Below are 20068 nucleotides of genomic sequence, written 5' to 3'. Positions count from 1 at the left end.
GTGTATTATCGTCTTCATTTCAAATGTAAAAACGTAGAAGATTGAGCAGATCATCTGAATCTGGATCTTATTGCTGGGTTTTCTAGCGGGGGACCGGGCTGCTGGCATTCGTCCCCATTCCTTCTCGGAGGTTTTGTCAGAAGACGTAGTCCAGGGCGCTGCAATAAACACATTTCAGCCTGGGTTCGTGCTTTGAGAGTTTTGACCGACGGCACGGTGAGCCTATCGGCATAGAGCACGGCTGCCCTTTACCCAATAGCAATGGGGGGCGGGGATCGAGGGGGCGGGCCGTGAGCACTTACGGTAGTTGCTGGCTGGCTGGCAGTGTCAGTGACAGCGCGATGGCTGGCCGCGGGTTAGTGAACGAGAGGGAAGCTGGATGAGACAGGATCGCCTTTAAATTAAAAACCGTGGCCGTCGCTCGGCCTCTTTCAGAGACTGCTGGACGTTATTCTGCGCCGCGCCGGAGAGAAGAAGAAGAAGAAGGAGGAGGGTCTCCTCTGCTCGCACGGCGTCCCTGAGCCCCGCTGTCTCAGGCCTGGACTCAGACCCCGGGGTGGAAGTAGCGCCGATGCCGCGCTTCGAGCGCCTCTAAGCGGCTACGGCAGCCGAGGCGAAGGCAGAGAAAGGTGTGCCGTTTCCACGCGAGTTAAAGAAAGCCGGCTCTCAGCGCGACGGGATTGCTCGGCAACTAGAGACAGTGGTTTTATTTTCGGTAGTTTCCCCCCCCCCCAAGTAGTGTGTTTTTATTGTGAATGTGTCTACGGCGTAAAACCCTGAGCTGCCGCCTAGCCGTACGCGTAGTATCAGGCAGTGTGCCGCCGGCTGCAAGTGTTTTTGCGGATGTGCGAAGGTGTTCGCCCCGAGTACATATTTTGAATGAGCTCAAAATGCTGTCGAGAAGCGACGCTAACATCTTTTAAAGGGCAGGAAGAAGACGTGTTTTTCTCCCCCCCCCCAACACGAGGGCGTGCTTGCTTGCTTGCTCTTTCTGTCCACGGTGCGACATCACCAGAGCAGCTCCCGCGGCCCGATTTCTTCCGTCAAACCAGACATCTCCCCCGTTGTTTCAGGACGATCTTTCTTGAACCATTTTCCTCGACGTCTTTTTCGGGGTTTTTTTTTTTTGAAAGCCCTTCTTTGTTGTGATAGTTTAACCCCGGACGGGAGAACAATGGATCCATAGACGGGGCGCCCTGCGAGCGGCGCATCGCTGCAAAACACAAAGATGCGTGTGTCTCCTCAGGGGACGGGATTGCTGATGGACTGCGGTCTGCATGTCTTATCCAGGTTTTTGTGTTGTTGTTGTTAAGCGGCAGTGAATGTGCGTTTTAATGCAAGGTCTGCTCGGATCTAACTATTTTTTTAACAGATGTTGAGCTTCGGGGAGCGGTCCCACACAGTTGTTCCTCATTACAGCCAGCTCGCCGGTTGTGCGCTCGGCTGGGAAGGCTGGACTCGCATGAAGACAGATTGTATGGGCTCCAATAGCTTCACCCATTCGGCATACCAGTCATACACTAATCCCTTCTGGTGTGCTGGTTTGCAGTGAGTCCCCCCCCCCCCCCAGGAGAGGAGCCTGTTAGCTTGTCTTCGCACAAACAGGACAGAAACGGAAGTTTGATCCTTGATTTTTTTTCAAGTCAAGGCGCGATACCTGCTGGGCTCCCCAGTTTTTCTCATACCTGAGTCTTGCCCTTGCTCTGTGACGAGCCCCCCCGAGAAAGGCAGGGCCGCTGCCGGCAGACGTCTTCAGGTGTTTAGTGGGGACCCCCGGACTTATCCTCGGCACCCATGAGAGGGAGGATGGGCACCCAGGGGAGCCCCGTAAAGAGTTACGACTATCTCCTCAAGTTCCTGCTGGTGGGAGACAGCGACGTGGGCAAGGGAGAGATCCTGGACAGCCTTCAGGATGGCTCGGCGGAGTCGCCCTACGCGTACAGCAGCGGTGAGTGGCGCGAGCCAGCAGTGGGCGCCCGGTGCTCTAATGGAGGAGTGTGCCGGCTGGGGTGACCGGTCCCAGGAGGGGCTAGTGTGTGGGCGCGGGTGGCAAACGCTCATGTGTACGAGCTGGGTCCGGAGTGCCAGGTCTCTGCGCGATTGGCACCGCGAGGGGCTGGGCGAAAGTCTGTTTGCGTTGGCACGGCGCTGGTGTGCAAGGGACCTTTGCCGTGAGCTCGTGAGATAACGTTGCAGGGCAGATTGTGGAACATACTTCAGCGTTTCATAAACATGGGAGCGCCGGTTCGTTTTGGGAAAAGGTTTAGCACTAGTGTTCTGACATTATATGGTGTTAGAGGTTCGGTGAGTACTACAAAGGTGTACTGCTTTGCTGTGCATACACCTGGGCTTTATTACTGCATTGCTGGACAGTGTACCACCTCCTACACATACTACTGACAGTTTTCAGTTCTAACTAAAGAGAGAGGACATGCAGTCCAACAGAAGAGTTTCATTAAGGGCTTTTATCTTAGTTTATCCAAGATTGCCTGTGTTCTTGAAGTCGTTTTGACCAGTTTCTTTTTGCACACCTGCTGCTTTCGTGCGCTGTGAGCCATGGAGCCATCGCACGTGCAGAGACACTCTCCCAGACTTCTTGTATGGTGGTTATTTGATGTAATAGTACCTATCAACTACGTAGAGGAGAGCTGACATCCAAAATGCAGGTTGTCACACCAGCATGGTGCATTGTATCTAGTCATGTTTGACACTTGGAAAAAATAGAGCAGTCTGATTTCTGTGAGGTTGGTGTCCCTGTTTGTTGATTGTTGCATTGCAGCTCCGTTTTACACCAGTTGCAAATGAAGTGAACATGTGAGATTTTTAGGCATTGAGAAGCTATTAGCCCTATTTTAAGCTATGCACATCTTTTAAGTATAATGTTTAAATTTTCCATGTTAGAACATGTTTTTTTTTAAATTGAAATCTTCTTATTTTAATTTAATATCATTTGGAAAGTTGGGCTAAACGTCTTAAGCAGCATTTTGCATAGTCCGGGTGGATAAGCTTGTGTTTTCCCTAGCTTTGACAGGTATCAGGTAGCATTTGGTAAAACTCGCCCAGTCCTGTCTTCCCAAAGCTGAAATGTAGGAGGATGATGGGTTCCAGTGTGATTGGCCCATGCATGAAGACAAGGGGCTCATGTTTGTGCATGGCTTTTGGTGTATGGAATTTTTTTTTAAAAAACCCTGATTTTGGTACTGAAATGAGTTCAAAGTGGGTTTGGCCAGGAAGCAACCACAGCCAGGTCTGGTGAAGGAGGTGTAATTGAAGCATGGGGGGGGGCGGCTGCCTTGTAGTCCTCTCAGGGCTCAGTTATACCACACTGGGGCTGAGAGGGCTGGCCGCCGTGGAGAATTAATCAGACAGGCCATTGAGAACGGAAATAGCTCAGCCAGTGCTCCACCACCACAGCCATTGCAGTCAGGGAGTTTGATGTGGGTTATACTGTATGTCAAAAATCTATACCCATTTTGAGTTGAAGGATACTTTTACTATTAAGGGAGGAATAATTCCAAACTCAGCACTTCCCACATCTCTGTGCCTTTGAGATTTATCCCTCCTTGGTAGTTTAAAAAGTAGATCCTCTTGGTTGGCCTTTCCTTTGAAGTCGGTGTGCAGGGAAAAATGAAGCAGGGTTACAGAGACTGGAAGTGACTCTTGTTTGTCCGGACAGGTGTTCATTTTGGCTCTTTTAAGCTGGTATCCTGTTAAGTGAGCAGTCAAAAGAAAAAGGGACAGGGGGTTTGTTAAAATCAGGATAATGGGGTTGTTCTGCTTCAGCGGCTGGCAGGGAACTGTGAGGGACTCATCATAACAGACTGCTACAGTAAAGAGGCACCCTGTCAAAGCCAATGCCAAAATCCATGCTGTTGCTTCTCCTTGCTCTTACTCTTGCTGGAGAGAGGGTTATTATATATTGTTTATTTCACCCAGCACTGCAGCTTCAGTGGAGGGACTGAAAGCTTGAAGCATGAAAATCTCTGAGGAAAACCCTGTGAGAGCCCGCAGCACGTCTTGGATTTGGATACACAAATCAGCACTCTCCTACCTAGCTGACGAGTGGGGAGAACAGATCAAATATTTATATAACTATAAATATTTAAAATGGACTGAGGGGTCTGTTCAGGGCGCTTTGAACTTGAGGACCACGTTGTATGGTTATGAATCAACAGCATTTTTGTATCAATAATGGATAACTGGCAGATTTCAGCAGGACTGGGGACCTTCCCTTGGGTAGTGGGCAGTGTTTGTTTTCAGGTTGCCTTGAGTGAACCCGTGTTCTGTCTGCTCTTTGTGGAAGATTAATCGAGTTCTTTTAGCCTGTAGGTTTCGTGGTTGTGCCATATTTCATTAGAGCTGAGAATTCCTGCAGGTTGTACAGAGCCTGCTGCAGTCCTTGACTGTGCAGCTGACGCGCAGAGAGCTATAGCTGGAGGGGTGAGACAGCGAGCTCAAGGCCTCAGAGGTTATACTGGAGTGTAGCCTTCAAAGGCAGTGGAAGCCAGATCTGCATTGTGTATATGAAATACCCTGGCGTCTCCTGTACTAACACTAGGACCTTCAGTATTTTAATTCAATACTGTTAACGTTAATTGACTTTAACATTGTTTTAAACCGTTCCTTCAGTCAGCTTTCACTCAGCAATTGAATCTGCAGATACTAAGATAATCTTCCTGTCCTCACTTTCTCTGCACAACATCAATGAATAAGTATGCCAGTGCCTTAAAATGTCATTGCATTGGAAAAGACCATAAGTGTGTAAAGAAATGCGTTGTCTTGTGCAAATCAGTTGGGATCTGCTGTTTTGATCGTCCTGCTATCTGCTGATTTTAATTTCAAAAAATGAAGAAAGGCAGGTGCAACAGGAGGGCTTCAGTGTGTGCTCATTCCACATGTAGAGCACAGCCCTACCCCCTGGCTACAGGGCCAGATCATTCTGAGACAGTGAGTTACTGGGGCTGCCTGTGTGGACGTCGCTGTCCAGCTCCTTCTTGGTCCGGTCCTGGGCTGGGAGCACTGCCTGACCACTTTGGGGAGTGACCCTGAAGGCCTCCCCTGGCCCTCCTCACTCCCTGCCACCTGCTGCCCCCAGCAGGCTGCTCCGCGGCGGGGGGCAGACGTGGAGGTGGATCATGAAGGGATAATGACGCTGTGACCTGGACAGTCAGCCCTCCCAGGGGGTGGCAGCTGGCAAATTACAGCGCGAGCTGACAGGGTGGAGGGGTGCTCGTACAAGAGACGCTAAAGGAGCAGAGATCTCTATTCGTGTGACTATGCAGTTGGTTCTGATTCTCAAGATTTTGGCTTCCTTCCTTTTATGTACTGTCTGGACCGATAGCAGAATGCAGTCCTCACTCTGCTTAGACGTTAACAGCGTCTGTTGCATCTTGCTAATTAAGGATTTCTAGGCATGTGCTGTCTCTCCATGACAGATAGCACAGTTTAAATCTGTTTTCTTACCCAAAGGGACATTTAGAAATTCTAGATCTCATTTGATGCGTTTGAAATTTGTTCGAGCACATTTCATGCAAAAGATTTAGACAATTTCAACGATTGTCTACATTTTTTGCATGAAATGTGCTCAAACATTTTTTTGGGGATTCACATAACTTTGGTTTTTGCGTAAGCGAAACAAAGAAATAAAACTTACACAAGATCCACATGACATTTAAAGGAAAATGGCTTGTAATAAGCAAATCTTCACATTTTGTACTGGCACATTCTCTGGTAAAATGTCACCCGTGTTTATTCTGACTACTAAAATACGCAAAAATATCGTATTGCGCCACTAGCTGTTTATTTTAGAATTTAACCAGAAAGCTTTAAGTGCCTCTTTGGATGGTTATGACATACAGTAGATGGCATTTTCACTGTCGAGCCGTGTAGCTCTCCATTAAACATTTCGTGTGTTTCAAGGGGAAGTGCTCTGGCTTTTGCAACAGAGGTGCCATTAAAATGCAAAATCTTTCTAAAGACAAGACAGAACAGCTGCAAAGCAAAAGGAGACTGAAAGAACAAAACAGGAAAAATTGCAGAAACTGATTTTTCAGTGTGGTTACTTCCAAGTGTCTAAATAAACAAAGGAGAACGAATGTCTTATGTTTTGGGGCTACGGGCATTCCAGTTTGTTCATCTGGTGGCTGCTGGTTAACTGATCAAGAGCTCCGTTGAGTTCTTGGGTCCTTAGTGAGTTGAATTGTTTTTTTTTAATGGTTTTTCAAAGTTCTCAGGTGTTGTAGCTGCTGTGCTGAACTTTCAACCTTTGTAAGTAGGAGCTGAGGCGTTTTGTTTAACTGATGTACCAACTAAGCAGGGGAGATGAAGCAGAGCAGTTACAGTTTCGCTGGTGAATCTGGACGACAGACTGGCTCACAGGCTTTGAACTAGGTGCCCTCTCCACATGGTTGCAGCCGGGTGGATCATTTGGTTCGGGAAATGGCTGTTGCTTAAAAACCGTGCTCAATCAAGGCTAACCTGAGCGACCAGTGGAAGGGAAACTGTTAGATCTGTTCTTGAGGAAGTTGTAACTGGGTAATCCCAAATGTGATTAGCTATCTAGCTAGTAGGAGCTCTGGATGTGGGCGCATGACATGAGAGCCTGCTCTGCGATGCACAGGCGGGTTAGATGATGCACCTTCAGAGAATCATCTGTGTCGACTGCCTGGTGTCGACAGACTGTGACTGGGTGTTGCTGATAGATCCTGCTCTGTCTCAATTTGTCTCGCTTGTCTTATGTCTTTGCAGGGATTGACTACAAGACCACTACGATCCTGCTGGATGGGAGGAGAGTCAAACTGGAGCTGTGGTGAGTGTTTCACGGTAACTTAGTAGTGCATGTAACCTCCTATACAAAACACGAAAGATTTGTCTTCAGGATTCTCAAATGTCTGACTTAAAATTGTTGCTTTCGTCCTATAATTCCCCCTTTAAAGTGGCCAGAGCACAGCTGTTGTTGAAATTTACGTGAAACCTGAACAATGTAGTCTGCTATCTTATCACATATGTCAGCTCTCGGCAATGTTAAGCAGACATACTGCTTTCCCATGAAGTGGTCCTGGGTGAAGCTGTGTTCTTACTAACCCGACTGTTCGACTAGATTTATTATAGCTGCAGGAAGAAAACCATGACATGCATGTTGATGTTATTTTGTCTACAGTTACAGTTCCTGGAATGTTGTAGTTCCAAATAGCACAGTGCAAAAGATAATGAGTTTAACAAGGGAAAGTCTGGCCATATAATTACAGTTTCCAGAAAAAAAGTTAATATTACAAATGGGGATGTTTTGGATTTAAAATGCCAATGCCTTGTGCTTTAAAAGCAGATCTACGTTAGTAGACTGAATAATGATTAGAGAATCTCTTACTGTGGTGAGTAATGCATGACTTTTTAGCATGTGAAAGAATAGAATTGAAATTGGAGTAGTGTGCACTGATGACCAGCAGTCATCCAGGGACACATCAGGACAGCAGAGTTTAAACGTGAGTCGACAGCCTGCAGTCTACAAATCTATGATTTTGCAGGGACGATGCATTTAAAATCTGTGCATTTCAGTTTTCTGTTCAAGCCTGCTATTTTAATGTGCTGCACGAATATTAAGTTATTTACTTGCTAATAAAGTTCAGCAGTCTGTTCGTTTTGTGTAAATAACCCAACTGTTGTTGTTATTGTTAATTTTAAGTATATTCCACGATGGAATATTTCTCTTAATGCTAGACCTTTTAGCATTAATGTTTGAAAGAACAAACTTGGAATATCCTGGATTAAGCAGAGGATGGATTAGCCTTTCCTTTCCCCCTTGTTCACTGTTTAAGGAGCGGACATGAGTCATAAATGGTATTTGTAAGACGTGGGGAAAGCAGTTACAGTGCACAGTTTCCTTCAGCCAGTCTTGAGGATGATATGTTGATCAGATGACCCAGCACAGTTAGGAGATGTTTGCCACCCCCACCTGCCTCCCACCGAGACTGACAAAGTGTGCTGTGACCTTTCAGGGTCTAGATCTAGGTGCTTTTCCTGTCACCGGGTTACTATATATACTGTATGTGCTGGAGAATCAGCTCCTTTCCCTCTGGCATGTACATAAGTCCCCTGACACCTTTACTTCTCCTATCAGACCTTTTTGGTTTGCTGGCCATTTGCCACCCCCCCCAGTAAAGAACACAGCCTGGAGCAGTTGTCCGCTGGGGAATTTCATGTTTTACGCGTAGTGTTGCAATTGGAGCTATTGTGTTGTAAAATCTACACGATTTGCAATGTTTCTCCACGATTTTAAAAACATTAATTGATTGCGTCTCCTGGCGTATATTTTGAAGACCGCACTACACATTTTCTTTTATGCAGGTCAGGCCACTTTAAGTTTTATTGTCCATTATTACGTTGCTGTGAATCTGAGTCAGACCTCAGTTGCAGGCTGGCCTTGTTCTTTCGGTGGAGCACCTGACTCGGTGGATGCGGCTATTCTTGTATTGTTTGCGCGCAGGAGAATTGTAACTGATGAGTGAAATCCTCTTTACATGGCAAAACCAGGCCAGCAGAAGTATTATGTAATAATGTGCTTTTAATCTCTGGAAAGCCTTTGAATGTCTTCTGTTCTGGTCTGAAACGAGTGAGTTTCAACGAACCCTGAAGGAATCGCTTTAAATCGCTTTAACTGTTTTTTTTTCTCAATGAATAACCATTCTTAGCCCCTTTTATATAAACAGATCTCCAGCGCCATGCTTTGATTCTGTTTCTGTTTAAGGTACAGTGACTGTGCTGGGGTTAGCCCGAGCTGACTGGTGTAAAAACTGCTCAGGGCGTAACTTGCGTGTGCGTCTGTGTTGCAGGGACACCTCAGGACAGGGCCGGTTCTGCACCATCTTCAGGTCCTACTCCCGGGGGGCGCAGGTACGTTCTGTGGGCAGCTGGGCAGAGCGTTCCCGTTTAGGAATTAAGGATTTTCATTGTCTCGCAAAGAACCAGGCTTGAAGCCCAGTATTGTGGAAACTTGAACAGCTGCCACTTCAGTAAAATATTTTTTTTTCCTGTTTTAAATGTGCTTGAGTCAGCTTTTTCATAGCTCTCCTCAAAGTTTGATTTGTTCTGTGCTAGTCCCCCAGCTCTGAGGCACGTTTTCCTTAATTATTCATTTATTATTGAACAACAGTTCCTCTTTAAAGCCACATAAAGAAAGAGCATGTCATTTGTGTAGTCCCAACATGGCACATTGCTGTGAAAACAAACCACAGGCACACGCCCATCGAGAGAGCGTGAAAGGTAGAACTTTAATCTCACAGCTAAAAAATAACCCCTAAAGTGATTAAGGTGGCTTATGAAGAAGCAGATAAATGATTAGTTGTTTTTCAGGAACAGGCTAAAATGTAATTACGTATACTGTACAGGAGCACAGCGAGAGGAATGCTTTTATGCAGACTGCTATCTGGTGTGATTAGCCGTCCCTGGTGCATCAAGTGAAGGCAGTCGAGTTCAGCAGTAGGTGGTTTCAGTGATGTAGCGATTCACCGTGTGCATTGTGCTCCCCGTCCACAGGGAATCCTGCTAGTGTATGACATCACCAACCGCTGGTCCTTCGACGGCATCGACCGCTGGATCCGTGAAATCGACGAGGTAAGAGCCTCTGATTTAGACTTTCTGAACTTGGGATGTGAAAGCACACTGACATCGATGCCCTGCTCTGATAGAAGGTTCTTCTCGACAGATCCGTCTCGCAGAGGCGGACTGTAATCTTACTCAATTCCTTTATTGTCCCAGATGGGAACTTTGCTCTGCAGGAAGGGTACATAGACATAACACCATACATAATACATTTAATGCAACACGAACCCATTAACATACATCCATAACATACATCCATAAGATGAGAAAAAACAAGTCGGCAGCTTTAATAATTGATTAATTATAACTAATTAATAATAGATGTTTGCTGCAGGCTTCCTTGCTTCCACTCACTATCCGCAAATCCCCCGTCCTGACTTACACAGGGCTGACTGTTCTGCTTCAGTGCTTCAGTATTTCGCACACCAGACTTCATAACTTTACCTGGAATCTCCCTGTGGTTCAATTTTGTGTCTTACATTGGCTTTAAAATGGAGCACATCGCTCTTTTTTATTTTGCTCTTACTAAAAAGCCCAGAGGGCTGAAGTCCTGGGCTTGGTTTATCCTCGCTCCTGTCCGTTTCCTCTGTTTCCTGCCTGGAGCCCTGCTCTGTGGACGGAGCCTTTCCGGTTCCCCTTGAGGATGTCCTGTGGAGGCAGGGGGTGTGTGCGTGTTATCTCGAGCCTCAGCCTGACACGACCCACACTTCTCCTTCCTGCTCCACCTTGGCGGCTCTTGGCATTCCAGCGGGGCGCGGGACAGGAGAATCTGAGGGCCCGCTGTCGGAGCCAGCTCTGCCCGTCCCTCTGCTCGGCCCTTCCTCCTGACCCACATTCCTGCTGCCCACAATCCCCCAGCGCTGCTGGATGCACTTTAATATAGGAGATCGCTCTTGAGCTTCTCAAACATCTGCAAGCAATAGAGCAAATTGGGGCTGCGGTTAAAAGATACGATGTATTCAGCTGATCTTTGATGCGTGACTGATTGGTTAGTCCTTGCGTAGCACAGAAGAGCTGCCATGTGAAGGAGGTGAAAGCTGCAGTATTCTGGGTAATGTTTGGCGTGAGTAGCCCCACAGCTGGTGGAAGAGTAACCCGGTAATGGAGGAAAGCATCCAGAAACTGTCCTAACATCCACATGTTAACCCTGGAGCAGTGATTTAATGTTGTCCAGGCTAGGATTGTTTTACTGGTGTGGAGTAGTGTCCGTCCTGACCTCGCTTCTCGAACCCCTGTGCTCCCCGCTGTGCAGCACGCTCCTGGGGTGCCCCGGATCCTGGTGGGGAACCGGCTGCACCTGGCGTTCAAGAGGCAGGTGCCCACGGAGCAGGCGCGCGCCTACGCCGAGAAGAATGGCATGACCTTCTTTGAGGTCAGCCCGCTCTGCAACTTCAACGTCATCGAGTCCTTCACCGAGCTGTCCCGCATCGTCCTCATGAGGCACGGCATGGAGAAGTTCTGGAGGCCCAACAGAGGTAGGAGCGCGGCCGCACGCCTGCGCAGAACCGAGACAGCGGTCAGCCCCGCGCGTGGCCACTGGTGCTGGAGCTCAGTCTCCCCGCCCGGAGGGGCGAGAAGGGAGAGGAGGGTGCTGGGTAAACAGCGATCGTCTCAGTCAGCAAAACTCCCCGTCGTCTTCCAGTAACCACATTCTGCTGCATCCAAACCAGAAACATTTAATTAGAGACGGCAAGCCTTTGGATATTCCTTCTTTAAACCACCAAATTAAATTTTCCCATGAATGTTTCTAATGCGCTGCCTTTTAGCTGATCGGCCTTTCCGAGTCCATTAGGCAGCAGTAGTAATATTCCTTTGGCAGTATCTGAGTGGTGTTATTGTATTTCCCAGAATGGTTGAGGTTATTTTTTATTACTGAAGTTTCCAGCTAAACATAATTACAAAATTTAAGAGCAGAAACTTAACTTGTAAGCGTTTGAAATATTCATGAACATTAGATCTGGTTCTTCACAGTCCAAATTAAAAAGTTTTTATGTGATCTAAAAACAGGTCATCTTTATACAGGCATTGTTATCTGGTTTCATGTAAAAGCTAAACTGAATTTTTCCAGATTCTGTCTGAGCTGTTACACTGTTTAACATATCATCAAGTCCTTGTGCGGATATCCTTTGTGTTTGTACTGTATACTGCTCTGTTTTTCTCTGGAGGCAGGGTCCATTTGCTTCATGATGAGATTTATTTAGTACAAACAGAGTAGATGTCTCGGCAGTAGCCACAAATGTAGTTTAACAAGAGCTGAAACTGAAATAAATATAATTATATATAAATATAACTTTCTGCATCCTAAGATCCTAACGTCATTTAGATTTAGTAGGGGAAGCGACATACGAAAGCGATCCAGGTCTGCCCTCTAGCGGGGCTACGTGGAATTACAGCTGCGCTGCGATGCTGGAGTACTCTTAATTCCGTAACAGAGGAGAATTTTAAAACCGAGCAGCTTAGAGCCGTGCTTTGCTGCAGCCATCTGTGTGTTACAGGAGGTGTGTTTGTCTCCACTCTGCAGTGTTCAGCCTGCAGGACCTGTGCTGTCGAGCCATCGTATCTTGCACTCCGGTGCACCTGATTGACAAGCTGCCCCTGCCTGTTGCCATCAAGAGCCACCTGAAGTCCTTCTCCATGGCCAACGGGATGAACGCGGTCATGATGCACGGCCGCTCTTACTCGCTGGCCAACGCTGCCGGCGGCAGCAAGGGGAACAGCCTCAAGCGCTCCAAATCCATCCGGCCCCCCCAGAGCCCCCCGCAGAACTGTGCCAGGAACAACTGCAAGATCTCTTAGCATGGGGGCCGAGGCCAGCGAGCCTGGGACCACCGGCAAGCCATAGGCTCCCCACCTTGGACACGCCCCGAACTTTCCCCCCCCCGACGCTGTCCCGCTGTTGAAATCCTGCAAGGATGGAGTCTACGGAGAAGACGGGCTGGGTCTCTCCTGCTGCCGGTGCAGCCACGCCCCTGACGCGGTCACCCAGCACCATCTCTCCTGCTGTCCGTCTTGTTCAGCCTATCGCCTACTGCTTGCAGAGAATTCCTCACTCTTTTTTCACACATGGGACATGGAGTGAAGTGTCTGTTTTGTTTTTTAACACACACACACACACACATATATATATTATTTAACAGAAAAAAAGTGAAGACCCAGAGAAAGAGACCTTTTTTAGTAATGTAAAGTTTTGCACTGAAATTTGTATGCTGTTTTTGGCGTGCAGTGTTCAGAAGGGACACGGTGTCGTTCTGGGGGGTGGCAGCACCAGGAAACTCGAATATCAGCCCTTCCGTAGCCCCTTGGAGTGTGGCAGTCTTGCTAGCCCCTAAAAAAAGCTGATAGGTCTGATAATATGATAGGAAGTACGGATTTCAATTTTCTCCCCCATTTTCTTTCCGTTTTTTTAAGACCTAACTCCACAGACTGAAACACCATATGGGTGCAGCTGCAAACAAAGTGAAATTCTGTTGCTAGCATGTTCCCTGCTTGCCTTGTGAACCTTTCTTTCTTGCCGAGTGCTCTCTGCACAATCTCTGCTGTGTTCTGTCTTTTGGTTCAGTAACAAGCGCACCAAAGATGTGTCTTTCCAGGGTAGAGATGTATCAGTGTTCACGGACAGTGTGCGTGAAGCCAACGAAATTGGGAGTTATGAGTTTTTGCTACCTTACACTAAATGGTAGGTGCATTGAACCACCATTTAGTCTAATTTAATCTTATCTTTTTTTAAAGAAGTTTCCATTTTTTCAGACTTTTATTTATTTTTAAAGCCTGATCTGTAATTGTATTTAACAAGACTTAAAAATGATACGCAGGATGTCTGTGTCCAAAAGTCTGTCATTTGAACCAGCCCTATGTACTTTCAGTCCCTACCGAACCCGAGTCCAGAGTCCTTCAGCAGACAGGCTTTGGTAGCTCATGTCCTCCGTGTTGTGGTGCTTGCCCTGATTGTAGGTGAAAGATGGCTTTCACACAGAAGAACAAAACTCAGTTTTTTTCCTTTTGGACAAATGCTGGCTGACTCATCGAATCACTACATTTCTTGGCGTCTAGGTGACTTCTTAATCCATATATCAGTTTGATAATGTACAAAAAAACAACAACAACATTTGCTATAATTTCTATGGCTGCAGCACTTCTGTGGGGAAGCGCGTTTTGGTGGTCGGGGGAGATGTTTTCTCACGGGGCAGAGACCCACCCCTCTTCGGGTTCTGTCCACTTACCATGTACGCTGTAGTTGCAGGAAGGGCTTTTAATCCTCCTGTGGGGCACCAAAGACCTCCTCATTTCAAAGTTCCGCATTTGCAGAGAAGCGCCTCCAGCAGTTCAGTAGGATTTGTTCGGCATGCCTTAGTAATCCTCTGTTTTTCTTCCTTTTGACAATCTGAGGGCTTAATCGGTCTGGGCTGCTGAGGCCAGAGACTAACTCAAACCTTTAGTGTGGAGTTCTGCACCAGTGGCCCTGTAAGCTGGTTCTCTTTCCGCTGGGGAGATCTGCAACTCCTGCTCGCCTCGGGTTCATTTCTAAAGCTCCTCTGCTTTTTTTTTTCCCACCGCCACCACCCGCATGTGCCCAAAGACCCCTGCTTGGCACACCTGAGGAAGAGCTCATAATCTCTTCCGCTCCCTCGGCGGTTACTTGTGTTGCATGAAAGACCTGAACCAGCCTTGAATCGCTGTGCGCTGAAATGTGACTTTTATTGGATTCCCAGCCACACATTCTAAGCTTTGTGTTCCAATGACGTTGTGCGTTTTTTTTTCTTTAAAAATAATCGTTAACATTGCAGATGAAGGTTGGGGTACATTATTTTTAATAAATGCAAGGCCCTTTTTAGTTTTTTGGGGGGGAAAACAAAACAAGCTAATGGTGTGCCTGGGGGTCAAAATTGCCAAAATGGAAAACCTGTAGAGAGGGTAGGAATCCGTCTGGTCTGTAGAAAAAGCACAACTTAGTAAGAAGTTAAATTCATTGGAATTGGTTTTATAAGCATTTGCAGTGTTTTGATAACACTTGTTTCACTTGCAGTGATGAAATCGTTCCCGACAGTGCGTTGTCTCGGTTCTTTCCAGCAGTACTTGCTTTCTTCGGGAGCCCTATTTGCACAGAAAGTGCAGTCGGGGCCCCTCCCCCCCACATTCAGGGACCAGCCACGGCCTCCTTGAGCCCAGCCCAGCACATGAAGCCCACCCTTGAGTAGGCTGAGAGTTGGGTTGCTCTTGAAGGCTTGTCTGCTAGTGACAAGATGACAGTGCATCCTATCAACACGGTGTTGTGTAGGGGCTCTGTTGTTAGTTGCATGAAGGAATTAGAACTGTAAGTGCACAGCGGTCTGTGCAGACTCGAGATGCCCTGCGACCTGGAAAATAGGATAGGATTGTGCAACTCTGAACGACATCTTTGCATCTTGACTGACTAGTCTCCTGAGCACACGAAACCTGTCCTTGTCGTTGCCTTGCATTGCTTCCTTTTAGAAAGCTAGTTCTTATGAGGAATAGTGGTGCTCGACAGTCTGCCTACACTGACGTGTAAAGAGAGTGCAGAGCAGTCGGGAAGCAGTGGCCCTCCTTATATTCAAAGGCTTTGCCTGTTGCAGTGTTTAGACGGGAGTAGTTGCTCATCCAGTTTTTTTTCTTTTTCCTCAAGAGAGAGTTGGGAAAATACCTTCAAGGATAACGAGGCGATGCAGCCCACCCGTTGCAGAACTTAAATTGTTCAGTTTATACGGAGAGAAAAGTGTTCGTTTGTGATTTTCACTTCATCCCCTTTCTGCGGCACATCCCTGTTTGCTCTACAAGTATATTGAAATGTTTTTATCTCTTTTAGTTGTGGATTTCTATGTTAAAGGGAATATTTTGTAGGGGGTCACTTATGCAGTGTGTAGACATAATCATGCAGTATGTACACATTCCTTCTGGGAGGGAAGCTGTAGCTAATATTGGAGTACAGCTGGTCCAGGTTCGTCTTTACTTCCCTTCCTTGGGTGGATAAAGGGAAACGGTTATTGTTATTATTAAAAGTGAAACACTATTTTTCCTTTGGTTTAAGCTGCTGGGTTAACTTTGAGAAATGCTTTTTTGCGAGTATTCTCAATATAAACAAACCCTTTTTTTTAAATTATTGATTGTACAGTTATTACAGTATAAAAAGTGAGACCTTTTTTCACAATAAAATCGTTAACAGTACAGTCCTTTGGTTCTTTGCTTGTGTTGTCTGAAGAGTGTCGTTCTTGCCAGCCTGGGGCGAAAGCAGTTTGAAGCCTTTGTCCTTCCTGTACAGAGGCTCACCGGTGTTTCTACTTCAGTTCCAGCGTAGCGCAAGTCTAAAAGACAAATGAGGAGTAATTATCGCATCCTGTAAAGACGAAAGCAGTGTAATCTAAAATACTGAACACTGAGGCTTATTCAGTTTCTTGCAATACTATACCAATTCATACTAAGGTCATACATTTGTGATACACAAATGACTCAAGCAAAAATAAGTTTGGACCTCAATGTCCCTATTGTTTTGGAAGGCACGGTGTAGATGTTTTAGTACACTTACATCCTAGGCTCTTAAAGTCTGCGTTCTCGGGACCGTGCCATGGGAATTGATCGTCCTGTCCACTTGGGTGGTTTCTCTCGCTCAGTTACCCCAGTCTGAGAGCTGCACCCCCCAGTGCAATAAAGCAAAGGGCGGTGAGGGCGTTAGTCTGTGGTCTCCCAGAGTCCTGTGCTCCTGGCTGTCGAGTCATGTAGTCGCCCCCCCCTCCCCCGCCACACTTCTGAAAGCAAAGGTCAAGAGTCACGCGGGGGTCAAGGGGTCACCTTGGATCAAAAGGGAAGGGGAGAACTTCTCAGGGTCTGGGTGGCCCCTCCTCTTGTAGAGCAGCGGGGTGCGGTGGGGGTCCTCGCCGCCCGCCTGAGGCATCTCGCGGCCGTGTGTGAATGAGCGCTGAGGGCAGACGCCCCCCCGCCTCCAGTCTAGACCGGGCCAGGAGCAGGGGGGGTGCGGGGGCAATTGGAAAACGCAGCGTTCGCACAGCCAAGCCAGTCCCAGTATTTCTTTTAAAATCCGTCGGCCACACCCCTCCTTTCCCTGCTGTCCTGGAGGTGCCGGGGGAAGAAGAGGCTTTCGGAGGAACCTCAGCTTGGAAAAGAGGGAGATCAAAGTGGGTTTTACATCGGGATAGACCAAGGACAAATGTATCACTGCCTTTATTTGCAGCTAGGGGGCGCGCTGGGTTCCCTGAAGGACCGCATCACAAAATACTCCACCTTGGTATTTAGGCTTGGTGTCTTCCCCCCCACACAAATACACACTCGGTGAAGCGTTGCCTATCCAGTGTGACGCGCTGCACGTTTCCCAAGACCTCAGTGCCGGCAAGCAGGGGGGGGAGAAGGGAGGGAGCGATTCCCACCGGGACGAGCGGCCGTGCGTGGGGTTGTGGGTCAGCGCGGCTGTGGGCCCCGACGCCCTGCCTTTGATCCCTTTACAATGTTTGTCCAGTTGCTTAGCGCTGGCCTCGCCTCTAATAAAACTCCCAGACGCTGGACGCTTGAAGAGAGAGGCCAAGGGGCAGGCCCCTTCTGTCTCAGCACGGCGCACAGGCCGCCGGACTCGCTGGTCCCCCAAACTCGGGCTCAGTCCGCGTCGTCCAGCTCGGAAAGGCGACGTCCAAGGCTTGCAGGGAACGTGGCGCTCAATTTATTTTGCATTTCCGAGAGAATGATTCTCGAACGCTTTAACGAAGCACCCTTTTTAAACCGCTCATCTATATGAATGCAAAATACAACACTCAAGTTAACCATGCTGCCGGGACTCTGTGACACGTATTTACACACGTGCCGCCTCCTGATCTTCTACACCCCGGTGATAACAAGGAATTAAAATACAAATCCTGACTTTTCTTGCTGTATTTTCATTCTCCTTCGTAACCTGCGGTCTGGATATGGATCGGATGATTTAATTCTAACGACGTTCTACACTTTCAAGACTGGTGGGAGTTATGACTTCAGGCGGGAGCTGCGCTCCAGGTTGCTCGTTTGCAAGAGGTTTATAATGAGCAGAACCGACCACAGCCGGAGGGAAACCAGATCCCGAACCAGCGCCTGCGAGCGCAGGAGTGATGCCGGAGGATGCGTCCTGCGCCTGGGGAAACTCGCCCCGTCGTTTCCCCTGCTCCTGGCTCTTACTTGCGCGCTGTCCCCGCCGGTGTCGGGGGCGAGTCTCGCCGGGGGCCAGACTCAGCACCCGGGAGTCTGTCCCAACCAGCTCAACGCCAACCTCTGGGTGGACGCGCAGAGCACCTGCGAGAGGGAGTGTCGCGTCGACCAGGTGAGTCCTCCTGTTCCGCCTTGGGGCCTTGCGCTTAGCGTGTGAGGGAAAACGCCTCTCTGTGAATAATGATCTTAAACGACGACAAAATTGTGTTGCCCGCTTGCACACACACAAAAAAAGTTTTTCTTCCAGTTTCACGTGGCCATCTAGCACGGCCCTTGTTTTGTGTGAGAAAGTTTATAAACAATTGTACAGTGTAGCCAGAATTCGTGTTAAAAGTTACGCATTGTTTTCTCAACAAGGTCGAATTAAGTTCCAGACTACACAGAGAATGAAAAAGAGTGCCCTTCATTGTTCTTCAGTTTGCCCTGCCGTTTTTATTGGGGGGCCCTACGGAAAACTAGTCTAGCTGGCTCCTGTTTTTATCGCCTGCGTAGCTGCGGTGGGGCTTGGTCTATGTCTCCCGGATAAGGTGGGGAGCTCCACGGACCCGACCCGAAGCAGGAGGGGGTCGTGAGACGGTGCTTCCACGGCGTGAGGCGAACCGAAGAGTGAAACTGCGGGCAGCAACGTGAGATGTGGAAGCGGAGCAGAGGGGTTGTGGCCACACAGTGACTCTGCTGTCTCCCTCCCCCGCAGGACTGCGCAGGATTCGAGAAGTGCTGCACCAACGTGTGCGGGCTGCGCAGCTGCGTGGCGGCGCGGTTCTCCGACGGCTCGGCCGCGCAGTCGGATAGGCAGGGGCCGAGGGAGAGCGGCGGGGGCGTGACCGCCAGCTGCCAGGGCTTCGTGTGCGGCCAGCAGGGGGCGACGTGCGACGTGTGGGAGGGCCAGCCGGTGTGCAAGTGCCGCGACCGCTGCGAGAAGGAGCCGAGCTTCACCTGCGCCTCCGACGGCCTCACCTACTTCAACCGCTGCTACATGGACGCTGAGGCCTGCATCCGCGGGGTCGCCCTGACGGTGGTCACCTGCCGCTACCACCTGGCCTGGCCGCACACCAGCCCCCTGCCCCTGGACACCACCGCGCACCCCACCCCCACCTCCTCGCAGGAGGAGCCCCTGCCCCCCACCCTGTACAGCAACCCCAGCCACCAGTCCGTCTACCTGGGGGGCACCGTCAGCTTCCACTGCGACGTGGTGGGGGTCCCCAGGCCTGACATCACCTGGGAGAAGCAGACCGAGCGCCGCGAGAGCCTGATCATGCGGCCCGACCAGATGTACGGCAACCTGGTCATCACCAACATCGGCCAGCTGGTCATCTACAACGCCCGGCCCGGGGACACGGGCATCTACACCTGCACCGCCCGCAACTCGGCCGGCATCCTGCGCGCCGACTACCCGCTGTCGGTCATCCGGCGCGCCGAGGACGAGCTGGCGGAGGAGGCCGAGCCGGGCGAGCCCGCGCCCCGGCCCTTCTCCCCCGCCGACTGCCTGGAGGAGGCGGACCGGCGGGAGTGTGGGGACCGCCGCGTGGACTGGTACTACGACGCCAAGCGCGGCGCCTGCCTGGCGCTCGCCCACGGCGGGTGCGAGGGCGCCCGCAACCGCTTCGACACCTACGAGGAGTGCCGCGCGTCCTGCCAGCGCGAGGGCATGGGCGTCTGCTCCCTGCCCGCCGTGCAGGGGCCCTGCAAGGTCTGGGAGGCGCGCTGGGCCTACAACCCGCTCATGAAGCAGTGCCAGGCCTTCGCCTACGGGGGCTGCCAGGGCAACGGCAACAGCTTCCGCAGCCGCGAGGAGTGCGAGGAGAACTGCCCCCAGCCCAAGAGCCGGCCCTGCAGGGCCTGCAAGCCCAAGAGCAAGATGGTGCCCAGCCTGTGCCGCAGCGACTTCGCCATCGTGGGGCGGCTGACGGAGCTGATCGAGGACCTGGACTCGGGCATCGCCCGCTTCAGCCTGGAGGAGGTCCTGCGGGACGAGAAGATGGGCCTGGCCTTCTTCGACACGCGCCACCTGGAGGTCACGCTGGCCCGGGTGGACTGGAGCTGCCCCTGCCCCAACGTCACCCTGGAGGACGGGCCCCTGCTGGTCATGGGCGAGGTGCAGGACGGCATGGCCCTGCTGCAGCCCGACAGCTACGTCCGGCCGGTCACCGAGCGGCGGCTGAAGAAGATCCGCGAGGTCCTGGAGAAGAGGACCTGCGAGCTGCTCCAGCGCTTCCAGGACTAGGGGGAGCAGCCGAAGGGCTCAGCCGGCAATCGTTTTCCAGGCTGTTTG

The 20068-nt window shown here is 49.7% G+C and overlaps 2 protein-coding genes across 2 annotated transcripts; both read left to right on the top strand.

Moving 5' to 3' along the window:
* The first annotated feature begins 305 nt into the window (after nucleotides 1–305).
* rab40c (RAB40c, member RAS oncogene family) lies at nucleotides 306–15777 on the top strand. The gene is made up of 6 exons (XM_088937047.1): nucleotides 306–1948; nucleotides 6748–6808; nucleotides 8829–8889; nucleotides 9532–9609; nucleotides 10850–11072; nucleotides 12119–15777. The coding sequence occupies exons 1-6, from the start codon at nucleotides 1795–1797 to the stop codon at nucleotides 12391–12393; spliced, it is 852 nt and encodes a 283-aa protein (XP_088793173.1). The 5' UTR covers nucleotides 306–1794; the 3' UTR covers nucleotides 12394–15777.
* Nucleotides 15773–20020, top strand: wfikkn1 (WAP, follistatin/kazal, immunoglobulin, kunitz and netrin domain containing 1). Its single transcript, XM_088937046.1, has 2 exons — nucleotides 15773–17908; nucleotides 18491–20020. The coding sequence occupies exons 1-2, from the start codon at nucleotides 17633–17635 to the stop codon at nucleotides 20018–20020; spliced, it is 1806 nt and encodes a 601-aa protein (XP_088793172.1). The 5' UTR covers nucleotides 15773–17632.
* Nucleotides 20021–20068: the final 48 nt, after the last annotated feature.

This window comes from Atractosteus spatula, chromosome 18, assembly GCF_055471065.1.
Source record: "Atractosteus spatula isolate fAtrSpa1 chromosome 18, fAtrSpa1.hap1, whole genome shotgun sequence".
Taxonomy (NCBI): Eukaryota; Metazoa; Chordata; class Actinopteri; order Semionotiformes; family Lepisosteidae; genus Atractosteus; species Atractosteus spatula.
The sequence above is the reverse complement of the archived record's forward strand: the minus strand, read 5'-3'. Positions and strand labels throughout refer to the sequence as shown.